The following is a 22,579-nucleotide window of genomic DNA, read 5'->3' on the forward strand; positions in this document are numbered from 1 at the left end:
AGATCCTCAATATTATGTGTGTAACTTCGTAGTTAGGCGTAGTAGGATGCTTTTCTATGGGCAATGTCCGTGCGTAGACAATGACGACATGTCAAGCAAAACACTGTAAGTGTAACATCATTGTAATAGGTGTTAATTTGCAACAATAATGTATAGTTTAATGTCCTTTTGACTGTATAAATAATTGTTAAGCCCACAATAATTTCGTTTGAAGAATCTCCCTTCGAGGCGATATTTCAAAATTTCCATTACATTAGCAAAATATACGAGCCCGATGAGCCGTAAACTCCCTCATTTCCCCAAAAGGGAGATAAGTACCTCTTAGGGGAGCCCAAAATGTTTGTCGTTGTTCATTTCCGTTTAATACACCCGGTATAATTTAAATATTTAGGGACGGATTTGCATTTTGCATATTTTCGCGAACTCAGGGTTTAAAAACTCTGCATTTATATTAGGGTGATCGCTATAGTAATTAGCCAATAAGTACATAGTTATTGACCAACTTGCCTAAAATAAAAAGAAACAAGCCTAATGGAAGTTATTAAGGGAGGAAAAGAGACAAATATTTTTTCTGAGCAATACGCAGTCCAATGTAGTAAATATTTTTGTCTCTTACTTATTAACAATCCAATATACCAATAACTATGTATAGGCTAATTACTATAGCAATCACCTACCAATAAAAGAGTTTTTAATATTCTATGAGAAGACACACTACTGTATTGGTATACTTACCTATTTTGGATAAAAATATTAATTAATTTATAAAAATGAAGTATTTCTTAAAGTTTATTTCCCAAAATAATTACTTCACAATAAAATATCTAAAGTCAACATTACATAAAATTTCACTAAATTCAACGTAATATATTTTGTCAAAAACCGCTTATAACATATTATTTACTTAATTACTGAAATGTATACAGGATGTTGATTTCAATCCTTGTCACATTTAAGGAGTTGGGTTTGAGTAGCTTATTCTGATCACGAATCAGTAAAAAAATTGACTTCGAAAAGAATTTTAAACGAAATTTAACTTTAGTTAGGCAAAGAAAAATACCTATTTACACTACCTACTTTACGTGGCTTCCTTCAGTAAACTATCCGACATGATAAGCGAGCGATTCGCTAAAAAATCCACTTTCGTTTGTATTTTTTTTTGGCGGATAATGCGTTTATATAAGTCATAATAGATCACCTAAATAAATATGGCGAGGATTGAAATCAATACCCTGTATAGTATTTATTATTAATCTTAATTAATATAAAACATTTAAATCAAACAGTGAATGCCTATCCATTAATATGATGTGAAACGAATTTTCTAAAAATTATAAAAATAATGTCAATAGAAACTTTGAAGGTCTAAAAAATATGAGTTTACAATAAATATCTGTCTCTAATAAAATAATTTTAATTGTTACATAGCTCTATTCACCAAAAAAGAAACAATCTAATTTAAATCATCCCTAATAAAATTAAGTTTGTAAATCCTAAACGAATGAAAAAAACAAAACTTCAGTAATTTGCGTTGTTTACACAAATACTTGTTGTAACTATAAAAAAACTATCCTTATTCTAATGTAATCTAAAACAAAAAACTATTTATAAAACTTTTACACTCTTTAAACTTATACAAAACCTCTACTTCAGTTGTACCAAAACCATGAAATAAGTCACCACTGCACCAAGTACCTGAAACGGGTAAAATAATTCAAAATCAAAAATATTTCATTAAATTTTAACCAGTATTTTTTTTTTAAGATTATTAGTAATTTGTTATTACACAAATTACTAATACTCCCGTTAGCCCCTCGTACTAAGCTAAATATGCTTGTGTCACGAGTGAGCTCACCACAATAGTCGAGCGGCGGCGGGGACCGAACCCGCGTTCCCCGGATCACGAGTCGGTCAGTCCGACCCCTTCACCGTTCGGCTATCGTGGCTTCTATTTTGGCACATGAACGTCAAAAAAAAAAGGGATAGCCCTTATGGGGCACTTTACATGTCTCCTTATCTTCTGGGTCCTACCAGCGATTCGAGACAAACTTATTATGGCAAGTGCTAAGAAGAAACGCCTGAACAAACTCAGTCACCACTAGTATTTTTTAAACCTTAAGGCTAATACAGGGTGACTTTGCAACAGTGTCCAAAATTTTAGGAACGACTAGTAAATTAATCGATTTACGTATATAAAACATTTTTTTTTTCATATTTAATTTTTTTATTAGCTGCGCGCGGTTCCAAAATTGGCACACGTGGTAATTTACTTCGCTCATAGAAAAACGTATTTTTCTAGTTCACAAGTAACTGCAACGCTTAATAGACATAATGTTGTGAAAATAAGCCTTATTCTTTAAAACTTAAGATGTGGGCACACGAGAATTAAAAAAATAATAAAAAAAAAACATCTTTTTTTTAAGATTATTAGTAAAATTACTAATAGTCCCGTTAGCCCCTCGTACTAAGCTAAATATGCTTGTATCACGAGTGAGCTCACCACAATAGTCGAGCGATGGCGGGGACCACCCGAGTTCCCCGGATCACAAGTCAGCCGGTCCGACCCCTTCACCGTTCGGCTATCGTGGCTTAAATATTAGTAAGTATAGATACTTACAGAAGCGAACAGGTCCAGTGAAACCGTGAAGAACTTGGCCCCAGAGATGCTCATTGCCTTCTGGCACTGCTGGCAGACGATCTGGACGAAGGTCTTGGCTTCTTCAGAGCCGTCGTACCACTGGCAGGAGTAGGCTGCTTCCATCACTGATGAGCTCTGGTGGTGACGAAGAAGTTGCATTATTGGTTATAAAAATATAAATTACGTCAGTTTATAATATTTATTTATTTACTAGCTTTTCGCCCGCGTGGCATTTTGTCTGTCACAGAAAAACTTTATCGCGCGCGTCCCTGTTTCAAAAACCGGGATAAAAACTATCCTATGTCCTTTCCCGGGACTCAAAATCTTTATGCCAAATTTCATCAAAATCGGTTCAGTGGTTTAGGCATGAAAGCGAGACAGACAGTATTTTTTGACTAAAAATATCTAAGATTATTCACTCAATTTTTTTATACTTATTCTAAAATAAAGTCTTAGTCTAAAAGGTCCCTAAAAGTTAATAATAAAGCCTGGTATGCACTGAGAAGTAACTTTATATCTATAAGGAACTGCAACTAAAACTGATGAATTTGCAAGTACTGTAAACTGTCGTAACAATCACAAACGCTACAGCAAAGTCCGGATCGGTGCCGTAGCATCGTAGTCGTCGTAGCATGTTCGTAGAAATACGTCGTAGTTAGTTCAGATTCGTAGCAGCACAGTACTCAAATAGATTGCATCACCATGTATTACAGAACGAATTTAGAAACTCTAAGGCCCGGTTTTTTAATTCCTAGTTAAAATAACTAATTGTCAAATATTGCTACTAATAGTTAAATATTAACAAAATTTAAACTAATAGTTAAAAATGACCTAAAAGTCTAGCTATGTTCGAAAAACATTTTTTTCTGATATTTAACCACTTGTCATTTGACATATCTGTCAAAAGACAATGCCGGAAGTTAGCGCCATTTTTTTTTCGCGCGGCCATCGATCGAAAAAAGCATACGGGTCGAATTGAGAACCTCCTCCGTTTTTTGAAGTCGGTTGAAAAGGCGCCACTTTCCTTAAAGAATCTGGCATTGCCATTTGAAGAATAGATACAGAAGGAACTCAGTTGCACCACCTGAACTTTAACCCATTTAGACCGATAATTATTTTTGTAAATAAAAATTGATTTTTCAGCAAAAACTTACAAAGGGAAGCCTAAAAATCATGAAAAAAATATTTTAAAAAATAATCCATAAATAGGGGGCCGTGGGGAGCCCGTACCATATAGGGTACAGTAGGTCTATATGCACGCAAAACATACTAGTTGTTCAAAGAAGGTTTTTATTTATTTTTGTATGATATAAAATAAAAATAAAATCATACAATCACTAGTATCACACTTGGCATATCTTGTAAGACGTTTTCTGTGATACTAACCACATTTGGTTCTTTTTTCCTACCTTCTCCGAAGTTAGTGAGGATAGCTGAAGAAGACCTGGCTTCTTCTGATTTGTTACATTTAGTGCTATCCATAATCGCATTTAGCAACACGACGATGGAAATTTAGCAAATCCATTGAAGAAAACTCTGAGGGTTATTATTTACATTGACACTATCTTTATCGCCTAAATCTTCGTCAGTCTGATCATCATTAGCGGTCATCTGACAAGACAGCAGTAGAAAAATACCAAAATTGCTTTATGTTTGCTGAAATTATCAAATTTTTCATGATTTGTGGCAATAGTATGAAGTATCAATTGTCTAAAACAAATAAAAATAATAAAAATTAAATTATATTTTTTCGCACGATTTGCTCATGCATAGACCTACTGTACCTTATACGGTACACCTATTTTAGACTGGAATAAACCGTATAAAAATAATCTCAATAATATTTTTTTTTGTAGTCATGATATCTATTTGTACTCTATTTTTCAAATAAAATTGTTAAATAACATAATTTACCATAAATAATAAGAAATTATACCTTCTGAAATACATTGTAAATATTTTTTTTGTTTTCTGTCGAGGAATTTCATAAATATTTCCGAAACCACTTGTTAAAACATATTTTTAATTTTTTTTATGTAAAATAATCACTTTAAGCTTACTGTTACAATCATTTTTACAAATTGATAACAGTTTGGTACTTCAAAATATTTTCAAAAAGATACCGTACCACATAGGGTACGGTAGGGCTAAATGGGTTAACCCTAACTATTGTTTATTATGGAGTTTGACAGACTTTTAACGTTCGTTACAGCTGAAGTAAGATGGTACAACCCAGCCTTAGTTACATTAATTTATGTGTAATGAAATAAATAAATAAATAAATATCCCTTACCTCTTCAATAAGCCGGTTTCCGAATATACAGAAGTGAAACACTTGTCCGAGAGTGTAGCTGAGGTATCCGATTGTGCTGAACGCGTACACGTTTATCCCATTGATCTAAAAACACATAAAAATAATACTAGAGGATTAGTGAAAATAATGGATTCGGATTTAATTTCAGTTTTTTCATTATTTCCTCACAGTATTACAATGGTTAATAAAGTTATCAGATAAACGATACTGGTAACATGCCAGTTAAAATAGATGCGACAGGGCAGATACTTATGTACCATCCTAGACTGGTGACAGGTGCGATTGCGGTCAAATACCTGCCTTGTTATGCATTATTGTATTTTTTAAAGATCATATAAAAAAATAAAGGGTGTCCTCCTATATTGTCATTTTGATCAAAATCAACGTGTTCAATTCCATTTAGGGTATATGTATTAATTGAAATAGAATATTCAAACCATACCTTCGTAGCCTGATAAGCCAGGAGAGTCAGAGTGATGGTGGAGACCAACATGTGGAACAGCAGAGCGGTTCCATAAGTGTCCCCGATGGATGCCACTAACCTGTAACGAATAATACTTATCATTTATATTGATTGGACGTGGGTTCTATTCCCGCATAGTACAAATACTTAATAGTTGTTTACACAAACAAAATTATTCGTTTGTATTGATCTGGGTGTTTTCTACTTATGATTTATACAGGGTGTCCCGTAATGTAGCGTCAAGCCGGAACTGGGTGTTGAGGCAAGTTATACTGGTTATCAGAAAAATATAAAAAAATATCTATGTGGCATATTTTCAAAATAATGGGCATTTAAAAAAAATCTAAATTTTTTACTCCAGGTGACAGTCTTTTTACTCGTGTTGCCACAAATCTTCACTTTTTCCAATTTTTTTTTGTTATGTAACCCTGAATAATGCTTCTCTAAATTGTTATTAAAATTACAAAACCAGCTGCTCCAACTTGGATGAAAAAAATACATTATTCCCAAAAAAATTTTCAAAATAAAAATTTTGTCTAGTTTAAACTGACTGTACTGAAAAAAAATTGTACTACGCGAGTGTGGCAAGTGACGTCATAATTTGGCGCATTTAGTAAGGATTCCAAAATGGTATAACACTTGGTAAATTCTTGCTGTAATTGTCGACAATTTTTGTTTTTTTGGAAATAATCCCGTTTTTAACTTTATCTACCTTGGTTAAAAAATATTATTCTAATGTGCCCAAAATTCAAGTTTTTGTATTTTTTTTTATTATGTAAGAATTTTGACGGCGCGTCGGCGTGGGATTTTTGACGTCATATTAGATTCCGACATAGTCTACGCTCTACCCAGCACCCATCAGCTCCAAAGCACGACGAGCTGCATAATCGCTTCGAAAGCCTGGGAAACTGCGAATGTGATGACGAGTATAACGACAGGTTCGTGGAAATTGTCCAAACGAGCAGACTCGGCAATATTAACTTTATAAATATCCAAATTTATTTTGTTTCTCTTCGCAAAATGTTGAATAGTCGGCGGCGGCGGCGGCGCGCCGTATATACCTGAACGGCGGCGCACATGTTTATTAATCTGACATAACTTTTAATCCATAGGTACTTTGGTACTACTAGCCTTTATGTAAATACTCATTATTATACTATGATTATATGTGCATACTGCTCAGGCGTACTGTCAAGCACACCAAACTTAACACTAGGGTCTAGTTGTAATAGGAGCGTTTTTTCAATAAAGATTTATGTGCCACGCTCTACCAAATATCTCTACATCAAATAAAGGAATCCTATGAAAATTTCGTACATCAAAAAGATATTTTTCAACAAACCTCTTCCCGCGAATCCATTGTGTATAATCCTCGATGTTTTTGTAAGGCTAAGAACTCACGGCGCGATTTTCACCAGCGCCCGCGGCGGTTGTGGAATTGCGGTTTTATTTCAAAACTCACGGGAGCGGTTATTTGCGCGGTTATTCTAATGGTGCGTCCAGACTGGGCGAACGGGCTCGCGCGGCAAACTCGACATCCTGCTCACTCAAGAGCAGGGTGAGCAGGATGACCAGCGTGTCGCGCGAGCCCGTTCGCACCATAAGAACTCACGGGGCGATTTTCACACGCACCCGCACGGGTGAAAATCACGCTGCGCGCCAAGTCACTGGTACTAAATGGTTGCCCGCCGATCGAACGCAGAGCGCGCGGGCGAAAACCGTCGAGGCTGCGGTTACCGCGGCCCGCGCGATTCTACTAGTCGCCCGCCGGTGCCGCGGGACCCGCATACAACCACGCCCGCCGCGGGCGCAAACCACGTCGTGAGTTGTGCATTAGTTTTTACAAAAGTATCTGCATTCTACAACAGCTGCGGGCCCGCAACCGCCGCGGTCGCGGGTGAAAATCGCGCCGTGAGTTCTTAGCCTAAGAGGTCTCAGCTGACATCTCTTTGAAAGAGGGCCTGATTCTTTTCAATGCGACCTTCAACGTTTTTTTGGTATTTTTGGAGGTAAAAATAAATGAGAGATATTTTTGGTCTTTATTTCAGTGTTTTTACTTTGTATAGATATTTGAATAGGTTAGGGGAGACCGAGGAAAGTTGTAACATTGTCGATTTGCAGGAACTCGAACTAACAAATACGCGCTGTTGCGAACTTGCTGATAGATTTAGGTTTTCAAAAATCGACAATGTCACAACTCTCCTCTGTTACAACTCTCCTCCGTCTCCCCTACCTACCTACATCTGTCGTAACTGATTTTTTATTATTTTATTATTTTGTATTCACAAACTGTGTATAAATATTATTATTATCTTTGTACTTTGTGCACGAATTTGTCTGCAAGAAAAATCTTTGTGCGCTTAACTATAATTTTTGCAAAAATGCAAACACACGTATATTTTCTTAAACGCAAAAGGGAATGAGAATATATTTTTACGCCGTTATACAAATCAAATCAACCTTGTTTGACTTTGATATACGAGCATTCGTTATTTTTTCACAATTTCTCGTTTTTAGAAAAATGCTGAGCAAAGTTAATACCTACTTGTTCTACTCGTATTGGTTTGTTACATTTAAGAAGAATTGTTCAAGTTTCTATTTTTCATTGAAGTAATTAGTACATTATAACTCAATGCTATTTTTGCGAATTTTCATCACGTTTTTCATTGGTTTTCTCAAAAGTAATTTTGTCTGTCAAAGATTTATTTGAACGCGTTTTTAACAAGCCACTGATTCTATTCATGCCGTCAACCCGAGACACAATTGGTGGGGAAAGTAAGACAATGATACATCACTGATAGGGTTGTCATTTAACGAAACAAAGAAAAAAGAAAAAAAAAATTGGCAAGAAAAAACACATAAATAATTTAAATAGTAAAAAAACGTAACCGCCCTCTTAACGCCATCTTGACAGCATAGCTGTCATGACACTGATTTTCAGTGGGTGTCAAACAAAGGTCTGGTGAATAAAAGTCATAAATGTCATTTATTATCTGCAAATAAGCTTTTAAAAAGCTCTTTTTATGTACCACTTTCTAAATAACTTTATCTCAACTAATATAGTAGAAGAAGAGAATTAGAGCTTTTTATTTGTATGAATAATAATTGATTAGTTAACTCTATCAAACAATAACATGCTCTTTTCTTTCTAATTAAGAATAAGATTAAATTGGAATTAAAATGTAAAATTACATTTTAGGCCTAATTTAAAATAAAAAAAAATGTTGGGTAAATTGGTAACTCCATTGGATTAGTAGTTGAGTCATGCGATTTCCAGTGCTATCCCAAAATTCACAAAACGACACCGAGGACATCAGCTAATTTGATAAGTACCTACCTAATGAACAATATTCAATTATGCTCCCACTCGTATTCTACTTGATATGAACAAAATTTCTGATGAACTACAACTATTTTCATTCTGCGAACCCTTCAGTAGGTTAGACTTCGAGGAACGTGGGGTAGTCGTGGAATGTTCCCTCGCGCCGGTCTGATTTACCCTCACTTTGCTTCACGTTCCACATACTGTGAGTAGCTTTGTACTAAACTTGGACGTATATAAGCCGTAATTGGATGTACGTGACTTGAAACAAATGAAGTGTCGAAGGACAATCGACTAAAAGACTGCTTTGTCTTACTAATCACTAAAGGATTCGAATTTGTTGACTTCTAACAATACAAGACTATACTCGTAAGTTTTTAAGTGATTATTTTTTCACTAGTTTTATTAGGTAAAATGGACTGCAAGGATTGAATCCAAAATGTTTTGGCGCTACGAAGGTAGATAAAATTGATTGAAATGGTCGAACTGGAAAAAAAGTCCTGAGTTGGGTGATTTAAAAATTATAATCCATAAAAAAGCATAAAAATGCCTGCCGCCTAACACATAAAATAAACCATAAGTTAAATTAAATTACCCAAAAAAATACTTTTGACCCATGTTTTTTGGCCATTGATAGAGTAACGAAAAAAATACAATACATATTACTTAACATAGTAAAAACTACTTACGTAAGCAAGTAAGTACACATTACCCTCCTTTGCGCCGTCGGCTAAAAAACAGCAGTCCTAACCCACAAATAAATTTCGACTGGTGTTAAGATTGTATTGTTTACGAAGTCTTGAAATATCGCCGTCATTATACATGAAAAGTGTTTTCGGCGTAAGCCTCGGTTTCGGCCGAACAAATAAATTGATCTTGTTTGGAAATTCGAAACTGGAAAGAGAAATTCGCGAAATTTAGTTTAAGACATTTTCACTTTGGTCTTTTTAACGTGTTAGATTTTTTGTGACGTTCTTATTGTTGGGATTCTTGTGAATTCCCTTAGCTCTACCAAAAAGAAACATTTGAAAAAATGTTTTTTTTTGCTTTCTTACAGTCCCAAAAGTAGGCATAAAGAACAGCAAATTACAGTCAGCGTCAAATAGTTCGTGACACCCAAAGTAGCTAATTTCGCAACACGTCTTTATTGCATTTGGAACAAGGTTATGTTATCAACTTTTTGATACTTTGGGTGTCACTTTTTGGTGGTGACTGTACTTAATCACTGAAATAGAATTATAGCTAAATATTTAGGTACAGTCAGCGTCAAATATATCAAAGTTAACAAAAAATTGATAACACAACCTTATTCCAATTGTAACAAAGACGCGTTGCGAACTTTTTCGCTCCTTTGGGTGTCACGAACTATTTGACGCTGACTGTACCTACTTATAAAAACTCAGTCTAGACTTCAATGATTACAAAGGCCCACAGGTATTAAAAAACTGCCAAAAAGAATGCCCGAAATGTAACTTCAGTCAAATATACCAAACTCAGCCCAACGTCGAATTGCTAACATAAAAAAGTGAACTTCAAATTAAGTTACGATTTCATTTCAAGTTTACCAATCGGATACGAGTGAATCGATACAAACACCGTCATTATGAGAACTCGAGGGAAAAGCCAAGTGCGATTAATACGACAAGTTCATGAATCGATTGTGACCGTAAGTCAGAACTGAATCGATTGTGAGTCAGGAATGAACTTCACTAGAGTTGGAACTTTGACCATCGGTAAGGTTATTAGAGAGAGAGACTGGCAGTTGATTATGAAAAACATTGTAGTAACGGGACTATTCCCACCTCTCGTTCCCACCACTGCAACTCCTGTGTAGCCAGGATCTACAGCTTGACCGCCACAAAAACCCAACCAATGAAGGTCAAGTTTGTCCCGGGGGAAAGTTAAACTGTCATTGGACCCGCAATGAAATTAATCAGAAGAACATAGGAGGAGTTCGAAATTAAGGTTCGACTTCCCTCCATTGCAAAGCGGANCACGTCTTTATTGCATTTGGAACAAGGTTATGTTATCAACTTTTTGATACTTTGGGTGTCACTTTTTGGTGGTGACTGTACTTAATCACTGAAATAGAATTATAGCTAAATATTTAGGTACAGTCAGCGTCAAATATATCAATTGTAACAAAGACGCGTTGCGAACTTTTTCGCTCCTTTGGGTGTCACGAACTATTTGACGCTGACTGTACCTACTTATAAAAACTCAGTCTAGACTTCAATGATTACAAAGGCCCACAGGTATTAAAAAACTGCCAAAAAGAATGCCCGAAATGTAACTTCAGTCAAATATACCAAACTCAGCCCAACGTCGAATTGCTAACATAAAAAAGTGAACTTCAAATTAAGTTACGATTTCATTTCAAGTTTACCAATCGGATACGAGTGTCATCGATACAAACACCGTCATTATGAGAACTCGAGGGAAAAGCCAGGTGCGATTAATACGACAAGTTCATGAATCGATTGTGACCGTAAGTCAGAACTGAATCGATTGTGAGTCAGGAATGAACTTCACTAGAGTTGGAACTTTGACCATCGGTAAGGTTATTAGAGAGAGAGACTGGCAGTTGATTATGAAAAACATTGTAGTAACGGGACTATTCCCACCTCTCGTTCCCACCACTGCAACTCCTGTGTAGCCAGGATCTACAGCTTGACCGCCACAAAAACCCAACCAATGAAGGTCAAGTTTGTCCCGGGGGAAAGTTAAACTGTCATTGGACCCGCAATGAAATTAATCAGAAGAACATAGGAGGAGTTCGAAATTAAGGTTCGACTTCCCTCCATTGCAAAACGGTAGTAGTATGTTATTGGTATACTCAAAAACTATAAAGACAAGGTCTACCAGTATCTCCATAATTCAATCGTCACCTGGCACGAGAAAGGTACTAAGTAATGGATTCAAGTTCAACCAGTAGAGTTGATTATTTTATGAAAAATCTTGATGGCACTCGTTTATTTGTCACGCCTAAATAAAAAATATTCCTTTCTTTCTAAATTAGATAACCGACATCTAAAAATAGCATTTCTAGTCTCCTTTTAATATAAAAGTACTGTAATTTCGGAGTATAGTATTAATTAATTAAGCTCTTTTGTATTAGACATTTTTTATTACAAGTCAAAGTACCTACTATGGAGTTTGTGTCACTAACACACGTATTCATAAACGTTGCTTGCTTATGTGAAGCAGCAAATCGAACCCACAACGTTAAATAGAGATCTGTGATTGGTTCATGTGTCACCCTGTGCGTCCACGTGCACTGTGAGACCTCATAGTAGTATTTGTGAGTACGGGCGTAAGTTCTCTCTTTCCCTACGCTACAAACCACTCACCTCACGACGTGCTTATGCCTCTCCACCCAATACTTGATGGCAGATCTGGCCAGCATCTCTTGCTTCTGTGTCAATCCATTGGGATTGTTAGGGTTCGGCTGCCCGAAGTTCTGGAGTCTACCACCAGCTCCTCGAAGGGTCATCCCGAAGTCCTGCTGCGTGGAGTAGATGCCACGGATGTCCATGTCCACTGTGTCTGGCATCTTCTCTGATTTTTCTGGCAGAATCAAAACAATATGTGTTACACTATAGTTACTACCTACCTAATAAAGATAATGTGAGGTTTTCAATCCATCCAGGAGTCAAAGAATGTCCTGTAACCTGTCTAGCTATTTTCTTCAAGGTATAAGAAGAATCCTGCAGGACTGAATGAAAAAGAAGTCTCAATGATTCTCGAGCGTGAGCATAGTAACTTTTTAGTAATTTGTGATAGTACTTTCAAGGCATGCAACGTTTGCCCAAGAGGATTTGTTAATATTAGTAATTATTCTAAAATTAAAATTATTTTTATTTTATCAAGTGTTCTCCAATCACACTTTAATTATATTGTAGCAATATAACTTTTATCATCTGCAAAATTCTAGATGTATAACTCCTCACCNGCGGTAGTAGTATGTTATTGGTATACTCAAAAACTTGTAAAAACGAGGTCTACCAGTATCTCCATAAAATTAAACCTGGTAAGCGATAGGTACTAATGGACTCAAGTCCAACCAGTAGATTTGATTATTTTATGAAAAATTTTGATGGAACTCGTTTATTTGTCACGCCCTAAATAAAAAATATTCCTTTCTTTCTAAATTAGATAACCGACATCTAAAAATAGCATTTCAAAAGTCTCCTTTTAATATCAAAGTACTGTAATTTCGGAGTAGAGAATTAATTAAGCTCTTTTGTATTAGACATTTTTTATTATAAGTCAAAGTACCTACTATGGAGTTTGTTTTACTAACACACGTATTCATAAACGATGCTTGCTTAAGTGAAGCAGCAAATCGAACCCACAGCGTTAAATAGAGCTCTGTGATTGGTTCATGTGTCACCCTGTGCGTCCACGCGCACTGTGAGACCTCATAGTAATATTTGTGAATACGGGCGTAAGTATTATCTTTCCCTGCGCTACATTCCAAACCACTCACCTCACGACGTGCTTATGCCTCTCCACCCAATACTTGATGGCAGATCTGGCCAGCATCTCTTGCTTCTGTGTCAATCCATTGGGATTGTTAGGGTTCGGCTGCCCGAAGTTCTGGAGTCTACCACCAGCTCCTCGAAGGGTCATCCCGAAGTCCTGCTGCGTGGAGTAGATGCCACGGATGTCCATGTCCACTGTGTCTGGCATCTTCTCTGATTTTTCTGGCAGTATCAAAAAGGAATTGGTTACACTTTAAAAACGAAGGGGAGTGCAATCCTGGTGTATGTAGAATCTAGATAAATCCTGAGATCTGAAGAAATATCCTAGACCCGCGTAATATGTATCAGATCAGGCAGAATCAAAAGAAGATTATAGACCCATTGGTGCTCAAGCGTGATTACTCATGAATTATCAAGGTAACGGTTGATCAAGTGAAGATGTTAGAATTAGAGGGGAAATTTTATAACATATCAAAATTATTGTAAAATTGACCTGGGTGATTTTATTACACAACATTTTTTGGTCATTAAAAAGAATCAGAATGCTACAAAGTGACAGTTCTCATTCTATAACTTGATGGTCAAGCCAAGTAATTTTTCTCGTCTGCAAAATGCTAGAAGAATAAGTCCTCACCGGTAGAAGAAGCACGGAACAGCTCAGCGGTGTTAGGTCTGTACGTATCCAAAGAAGCACTGAGCTCCATCAGGGGCTTCATGATGGCCTTCAGATGCTGTAACTGCTCGCACGCGAAGATGAGCCAGGAGCAGAACATCACGTCCATGAGGTTCGCTATGGCCATGGAGAAGAACAGCCAGTAGACCTGTTGAGAATGCGAATTTTGAGAAAAAGGGTTCATTATTGACCGAATTCTTAAAATAATTCGACCTTGGCGATAATAATATTGTCAAAATAATGTTCAGTTCAGTTCGTTGGAAGATGCAAATTTTAAATATAACAGTGATATTATCTTTGCTATATTTGAAATTTCCTACAGTTACAGATGCGTCATTTCATACAAACTTATCCCTATTTCAAAGCTTCTTTATTCCTCGTTTACGTTTTAAAATAACCTGAGAAAATCCAGATTTCTAGGTCCAAGGCCTCTGGGTGTTGTTAAACCAGTACTTAAACCTTCCATCTTTATCTTTTAGATACAGCCTTGAACAAACTTCACTAATCGATATTACTAGTGCCTAGGGCTATCCGTGTTGACTCATAAGGTTTCATACGAAGGTTCTTCCTCATAAATGTCCCATTTTACTTACCTGGTAAACAAAAGCCACGACGTACATAGTGCCACTCATAGCATCGAAGGGGTACCACGTCTTCAGAGGCAGCCTCGGAGCTGGTTCCGTCAGGGTCTCATTGGTTTCCTTATTGGCAATCATGCGGACTGACTCTCCGAAGAACGTGATTGTTATCCAACCTGGAAAATATCAAGGGTAGTAGGGGATGGTTTCATGAAATTCATCTTGATCATTTCAGGTAAACGTTCACTGCTGTAACATATAGATGTAATTAATAAGAATTATTATTATTACTGAGGTAAAGGTGAGATATTTGCTAACTAGTTGGAAAAGTGTAAAAGCAGACAACAGAATAACACTAGGCAGATGATTATGGTAGCCCGCCAGGAATGCAGAAAAGTCTGAATAACAGATAGATAATTCAAAAAGAGGCTGACAATGGCTTATTATGTTGTCCCAAAGTGGTGGTAGGGCAAGCTATATTTGGGACGTGTATAAGCGTCCTGGCAAGGGCCTACGTACTAAATAGAAGATTAGACTTCATTTAATAATCTAGTTTAGATAAAGATGAACGGAAAAGAGGACGTTTTTCCTAAAAAGGGGGCCATATAATTATAATTACAACTTAAGTAGAAGCCTCGCAGAAGAGCAGTAAGTAGAAATTTTCTACCATCAGATCACCTAAACTATTACTTACTCATTACAGCCAAGACAGTGACCCCACAGATGAAGTACAACAGCCTCCTCATCTTCGTCAGAGCGAGCTGGTGGTACCGGGCGTCAGACTCCGTGAAGAGAGGGTGACTGTTCGACTGGTTCCATACTGCGAGCGTCCTACGAAAGTACGGTAAAAACAGAAGGTTGTTAATTTCACACAATCGACATGGAAAGAAAAGACGGTTCAAGTTTTATTCTATTTTGATCATGGCAGAATGTCGTCGACAATAAATATTGTTCTTATCAACTAAGGGTGGGTTGCACCATCCTACTATAACTTTGACACACGTCAAAAATCTGTCAAAATCCATACAAAATACACCGGTTATCGTCATAGCTTTACGGTCAAAGTTAGGTGACGCAACTCAGTCTAACATTGCTGAACAAAGACCTCCTCCAAGAATTTCCACGACCGGTCATGCATGCGCTGACCGCATCCAGGTGCTTCCCTGGACCTTTTAGATTCATTTATTTTATTTATTTAACATCTTGCTCATAATAATTGTACAGTGGTAGACTTAATGCCGGGTGATATTCTCAATCAGTCAAATAGAGGATCAGCCGACAAAGTAAGGCGGTGCAAAAAGGCTAGATCGTTGGTATTGATTTTAGAAAACGGCGCTTAGTTAAAGTTGTGATCACGTTGCGCCACATCCTGTTATTTTGTTGACACACTCTCGTGCAAAATTTATTACCTACTGTACACAGTAAAATATATTGAAAGAAGACAGTCACAACCGCCCGTTTTATGTCATCTACGTGTAACCCGCATCCCTCATAAAATCTATCTTATCTTGCACCAAACGACATCCTCGGTCTTATCAATCAGGCAGAAAGCCCATAAAACGCGGCCCTTGAATCTGTAAAACATTCAGGTAATACTATTCAAAGACCTCTTTAAGCATATTGTTTTTTATCCTACTGCAGAGAGAAGAGCTATGTTTTTAAGAAGTATCAATAATAATTCGTTAAAACAATGACTTGATCGCTGTAGCTTATATTTTATCAATGTTCTTAGATTCATGTTATTTTGCAAAAAACATAATTATCACTAAAAGTAAGACAAGTAGGCCAGTACAACAAAATTATGTTGGTTTAATATTTTTATTGAATTCACTAAGTTTAGTTTGAAAAGGTATTTTCTTCATTTTGACTGTGTGCAATAAAATACAAGACAATTTTTAAGTACATTTAATTTTAAAATCCAAAAATATTTATTATCATTCTCAAAAAAGATAAGCGTTCTAGGACTCTTCCATATTTTAAATCTCATTTTTATTTAAATTGGGTCGTATTATGAACCATTTCTAATTTGAGCGATACTTTAATAACAATTTCATTTAAAAATTCATTAAACGTTCATTTAGCTTTCATCTTTGACGCGTAAAAAGAAAGGCAAATTGCGAACACTTTAACCGTTTAACCCTTCAATGACAACTCAAAAAATATTCATAAGTAAATTAAATAAAACCTTCACAGCGAGATGAGTTTGCTGTAAGATACACAAATTCAATAGGCCCAATGAATACAGGTATTTTGATTTATTGCCAGGTATTTATTTTATCAAGCGTGGGTAGGCCTCCTACTAGGTGGAACGACGATCTGATAAAGGTCGCGGGAAGAACCTGGATGCGGGCAGCGCGGGACCGTTCATTGTGAAAAACCTTGGGGGAGGCCTTAGTCCAGCAGTGGACGTCATTTGGCTGAAACGAACGAACAATTTATTTATCACAGCATTAAAATTTACTCGTAATACTACTCAACTTGATTTTGGACCTTATATTGAAGGTATGAAGTAAAGTTCATTCATTATTGTGGTTTTAGGTACAGTCAAAGTCCTTTATTAAGACTAGCTATACATTTTTATTTTTGGTGAGAAAGGGCACGCTATTATTATGATCTGTTCAAAATCAATATGGATGAGAGAAATTATCATCATCTGTCAACATCATCATCATCTCAGCCATAGGACGTCCACTGCTGAACATAGGCCTCCCCCTATGCTTTCCATGTTGCCCGGTTGGTAGCGGCCTGCGTCCAACGCCTTCGAGCGGCAGCGAGAGAAATTATATTGTATAAAAAAACAACTTGTGTTCGCTAAGTATCTTCAGGTTTATTATGTAAGTATTTGCTTATTTAAATCAATAGCACGAAAGTTTTACTTCAAATTGTGTAGCATCCATGTTTACTAAGTTTCCCCTGTAGCTCATTGGCTCCATTATATTCCGTTCCCCAACACCTTTACAAAAGATCTTAAATAAGGCAGCTTTTAAGATAGCACAGATTCTGTAGAAGTTCATATAGCTACGAGCACGGAAGAGTATGAAGTAGGTTCACTGATATTTTCTTCTTAAGGGTTCAGGTAGTGATAAATTGAAACCCATGTAGGTACATGTCATAAAACCAAAATGACCGACATAGCCCGCAAAATTGCTAAAATCAAGTGACAGTGGGCGGGGCACATAGCTCGCAGAGCTGATGGTCGCTAAAGTACAAAAGTTGAGTGGCGAGCACTAGCCGGAAGACGTAGTGTGGACAGGTCCCCCAGTACCCCAGTACGTGGATGCGGGCAGCGCAGGACCTATCGTTATGGAAATCCTTGGGGGAGGCCTTTGTCCAGCAGTGGACGTCATTTGGCTGAAACGAACGAACACGTAATTCATGATTCTTTTTCGGCCATTCACACATTTACCGCTTCCGTCCCTCAGCTTAAAACACAATGGGTTTACTCCGCGTATCTCCGTTGTAACACTGGCGTGCCGTGATAAAAAGGAGGCGAGAGAAAATTATTTTCTATTCAAAAGGCCTTTGTATTCGCTTGTTAAATTAAAATTGGGTGGAAATGAATTTCCTTTAGAGCTGCCACGTATTATTTGCGACATTCCTTCGCAGGAGGTGTCGAGAGATTCTATCTTGTCCCTTTAAGTATCTTGTGAAAGTTGGACAGCTTGCCATGATGGAGGGTGCGGAAAAATAAGACAGGTGAAAAAAATATATACCTGAATTTTACTCCTGGAATATTTTCTGGCTATATTTACTTTAGTGTAGTAGCTACTGTGTTGGTATAGTAAATAAAAGTCAAACGTGACTTTGGTGGAATTGCACCACTGAATTCCTGTGGGAAGATGGACCAAGAAACTATCACCTACGTTACACTAAGCGGGCTGGTTTCAACAAACTTGTGTGGGACGTCTCTTGCTCGATGGACTGACGATCTCTCAGCACTTGCAGCGTAATAAAACTGGGAGGTCGCACTCAGATATTGACGATAAAGCGTGTCACATGTATTGTCATGTGTTTTTGCTACAACGAATCAACGTGTTTCATTTTGAATCGAAAAGCTTGTCGTACTCACGTCGCGGATACATGCCACTGTCACGCTGTCACGCTTCTATCACGCTAAGCTCAAATATATGGTATCAAAGGCTTTTGTTGTTAGCTCTGTTTCAGTTCATTATTTAATCTCGTAACGCAAGGAAATTTCCACCTAAAATTTTCTAAAAAGTCCACGTTCCTAATTTGTGAACTGCTGGCTGCTGTTAACTTAAGTAAAATATTACAAAAGTTTAAGAATTAAAAAGTTCCCGCAATACTTATTCTTTCATGATTCATTAAGAAGTGATTCAGAATAAATATAAAAGAGTTTTTTCCTTGACAAGCGTGATTGATGTTAATTTTAGAGTGAGGGGAACACGTAAAAGCTGTTAAAAAGGTTTCCCATTACGAGTGCTAAGGGAGGAAGAATTTATAATAATGTTATTCGATTTACGAAGCGTTCATTTTGAATTTGTTATAGATGTTACGGCTAAAGATATGTATGAACATAAACTTAAGATTAGCCGGCTAAACTTAAGTTTATCTTCGAGAAGCAGCTAAAGTTCGATAACATGTTAGTTTGCGTCGTGATATTCCACCTTTAGCCGGCTAATGTGCACATTAGCCAAAACGAAACGGCTAAAAATGTATTCGATGGGCGCGCCAGGCCGGCCATATTAACAATTGTGACTAGATATTGTTTTAAGTAATTAACACTGAAGAAGTTTTATTTTGTCATTTTAAATACCTACAGAAGATTCTGTAATGACCAAATGGTTCCTTATTATTTTATTTTAATGATTTGGCAGACTTTATTGTTTTAACTAGGTAAATAATATTTTGTTATTGTAATAATTGTAATTTTGAATACCTATATAGGTACATAAAAGTATGTGTAATGAAAGTGATTATTTTTTAATAAAGTTTTCGTGTCAAAATAATATACATTATTACATTGTTTCCTTTTCCATTTCCTTCTACATTTTCAGCCAAGGGCCTACGGTTACACTTAAGTTTAGCCGGCTAAAGATAGAAGAAACTAACATTAACACCTCGTCGAAGATAAACTTAAGTTTAGCCGGCTAATCTTAAGTTTATGTTCACACCTATCTTTAGCCGTAACATAGATACTGGTAAGGATAACATACGATTGGTACGAGCGCTTAACAAATAAAGAAATGAATTAAGATTTTAGAATCAAAGCAGACTGTTTCGTTGCCGTAGGTCAAAATAAAATCAATTTAAAACTGTTGCAAATTAAAGAAATATAAAAAGATTTATTCAATAATATGTATCATTATACAAAATAGGTAACAAAATTGTTTTGTCTTTGTTTAGTTCCTCTTTTCTTATGTCCGAGCCCTATAATTATCTTTCTTTGATATACGTAAGTACAGGTGCAAAATAGCCTTGAGGACACCTGCTGGACTAGCACGGGACCGAAGTGACAGTATTGATTAGCCATAATAGATATTTACTTTGCCACTTAACACCAAAGACTTTTTGTATGTTTTATTTCCTGATAACCCTGAGTATTTCTTTTACCGAATACTACTTTTTTTTTCTAAAACCATAGGTACGTATTTTCGTATATTTACAATGTTGGACCCAACACTCTTCCTTGCGGTAGGTACTCACTTGTAAAAGCTCTTAGAATTCACGCCGATTGTTATTAAGTAATATTGTATTCTATTATCAATAATTAAATAAATATTTTCTAAAATCAATAATGGACCCAGCACACTTCTTTGCGATACTCACCTGTAAAAGCTCTTGGAATTAACAGCGAAGAAGAGCATCTTGATCACCGAATGTGCGAAAAACAGCACCGTGATCGTATTAGCGGTCAACTCGTTGACTTCTTCGGAGTACTGCGCCATATTGGCGGCCATGCACAGGTAGTTGATGACGATGAGGAACGCATGGACACTGGAATAGACCTTGCGCAAGAGTGTTGTCATTCCAGAATTGTCTGGAACAATTTTGACAGTTCAGTTTTTGCACAAAACGGGAAAATAAGACGGAATTATAAATTTTAACCATTATGAATACAGAAAGAAGATCGAAAATATATTTATTTGGCAGCAAAAGATACCAACACAGATATTTTTTTAACAAAAGTACCACTCATCACCCACTCAGTACTCATGATCATCTTCTATCAAAAAAATCAATCTATATGGTTGACTTTTTTGATTGATTGGCTTGAAATGGGTCCTGAATCTATGGCATTTTGTTTGATGAGTCAGAGATCTGGACCACTGAACTACGGAGACGTTACCTTTCATAATATACTTTATTTTAGCGCATCGTTTCATCTACGCATTTCCTCCAGAAATTTCACATTAATTAATAATTTATTGTTTTCCCTCGTTTATCATTATTTTGACTTCATTAGCGTAATTTTAATTAATATTTCTTCCTCTTCCTAACAGTGTTTCTGATTAACAAGGGTCGTGCCTCTTAATAATTAAGTTTAAATAAACACAATCAAAGGTTGTAACAACAACGTATTTTAATTGAAACAAAATATTTACCTGAGTGGTAATTGAATAGGAAATGACCAGCCGCCTGCATCAATTTGATGTTTGGCATCAAATCGGACACGAGGCCCTGAGCTTTCACTTTGGTCATCATCTGCAAGAACACCGTCATTTACAAAAACCCCATCTTTAAATTAATTAGTTACTGCGTCACTAAGTTCTTAAACTTTTCTTCTTTACCTTGAAAGCTTTTTATTATTCTCTCAAACAATATCAATAACAGCTGTAACAACCGGAATTACTTCCGTAATTCCGTTTACATCTTTATTCCCACCAATCAGACCCAAGGAACGGTAAACACGACTGATTCCCACTAGTACTTCAAACGTAGTGGACTCTCCATCGATTGACATTTCATTGTCATTACAAGTTTTGCACTGACGTGTACCTATTTCAAAGTCATGTCGACCAATGGTGTCTTCGGTAATAATACACATGGGAACTCCCATATGGCGTCCATTGTGAACACTTGGTAATTTCTTGGCGTTAATTATGCATGTAGGATGTACTGTTAGTTTTCCAGTGATACTGGCTATTTCATTGCGGATCGATTAAAATTATGTGTTGAATGTTGTTTGATGTTTGGCGCTTTGTTGGTTTTTACTGTTTACTCTGCCATAGGGGCTGCTACTTTTCAGTTGGCTTGTTTGCTTTGACTTGGTTCCCTGAATTGTTTGGTCGGTACACAATGTGAATGTATTCTTTTNAATTCTTTTTATGGCGTAATGAAATGACGTATTGTCATCGGACGCAGGGTTTTGTAGCTAAATAAATAAACCACTAAGTGGTGATTAAGGTTGATTAATTTTGAACTCTTGTACTAAAATTAAATAAAAATACCTAATATTTACTAATATTATTTAATTATGTTTGAATTGCTCAATTTGTTTTGGAATTTTATAGAAAAGTTATGTTGCAAATGAGGACCTTCAATTGGACGTAGTTATGCTACAACGTTCCAACCCGCAAGGTGGTCAAAATTGAGTTTTCGAGCCCAAGCTAGGTATTTTGGGTCACCCTATCTAGTGCTGAAGACACTGACTCTCTTACGACAATAATTAATGAAATAATTAAGCGGTCCCAATGATAAAACGATCCAAAAGATCTAAATAAAATCTTAAAATGTGACATTCCATTTGGAACGTTATGTTTTAGTTCGTTTTGGACTGAATACAATGAAAATAATGATCCAATCATTTTGGAACGTTTTACAAATAACTAATTTTAAATGTTAAAAAGTGACATTCCATTTGGATCGTATGCTTTTAATTCGTTTTGGACTGAATAAAATAAAAATAATGTTCCAATGTACTTGGAACGTTTTTAAAAAGGCTTTTTGTTTGAAAGTGGCTTATAACTTAATTTGCAAAAACGTTCCAATGTGTGAAAATTGTTATAATATTATTTTGGTAGTTAATATAATTTTTTTTTCTAAAATATAAGTACATATAACAATATTTTAGAAAAAATAAGTATAACAATGAAACAATGTTATTTTAAAAATTAAAAATATGTATATGTATAATTATAGATAA

General features: G+C 36.2%; 1 protein-coding gene across 1 annotated transcript; it reads right to left on the bottom strand.

The window, feature by feature from the left end:
- Positions 1-1,446: 1,446 nt before the first annotated feature.
- Orco (odorant receptor co-receptor) lies at positions 1,447-21,442 on the bottom strand. The gene is made up of 11 exons (XM_028322874.1): positions 21,225-21,442; positions 21,039-21,138; positions 20,263-20,473; positions 15,167-15,303; positions 14,488-14,648; positions 13,856-14,042; positions 13,227-13,443; positions 5,395-5,494; positions 4,932-5,036; positions 2,618-2,773; positions 1,447-1,695 (listed from the first exon to the last, which is right to left on the bottom strand). Exons 2-11 carry the CDS (start codon positions 21,136-21,138, stop codon positions 1,645-1,647), a joined length of 1,425 nt encoding a protein of 474 aa, XP_028178675.1. The 5' UTR covers positions 21,225-21,442; the 3' UTR covers positions 1,447-1,644.
- Positions 21,443-22,579: the final 1,137 nt, after the last annotated feature.

The sequence above is a fragment of the Ostrinia furnacalis genome, unplaced genomic scaffold, assembly GCF_004193835.3.
Source record: "Ostrinia furnacalis isolate ACB-3 unplaced genomic scaffold, ASM419383v2 OfSCF0534, whole genome shotgun sequence".
Classification (NCBI taxonomy): Eukaryota; Metazoa; Arthropoda; class Insecta; order Lepidoptera; family Crambidae; genus Ostrinia; species Ostrinia furnacalis.

Excerpts from the sequence above, each read along its gene's own strand:
- Orco (XM_028322874.1), bottom strand. The coding sequence starts at position 21,138 with ATGATGACCAAAGTGAAAGCTCAGGGCCTCGTGTCCGATTTGATGCCA. Across the intron at positions 14,649-15,166 it reads CACTGTCTTGGCTGTAATGA|GTTGGATAACAATCACGTTC; the intron begins GTAAGTAATAGT and ends GATATTTTCCAG. Across the intron at positions 2,774-4,931 it reads GAAACCGGCTTATTGAAGAG|AGCTCATCAGTGATGGAAGC; the intron begins GTAAGGGATATT and ends CGTCACCACCAG.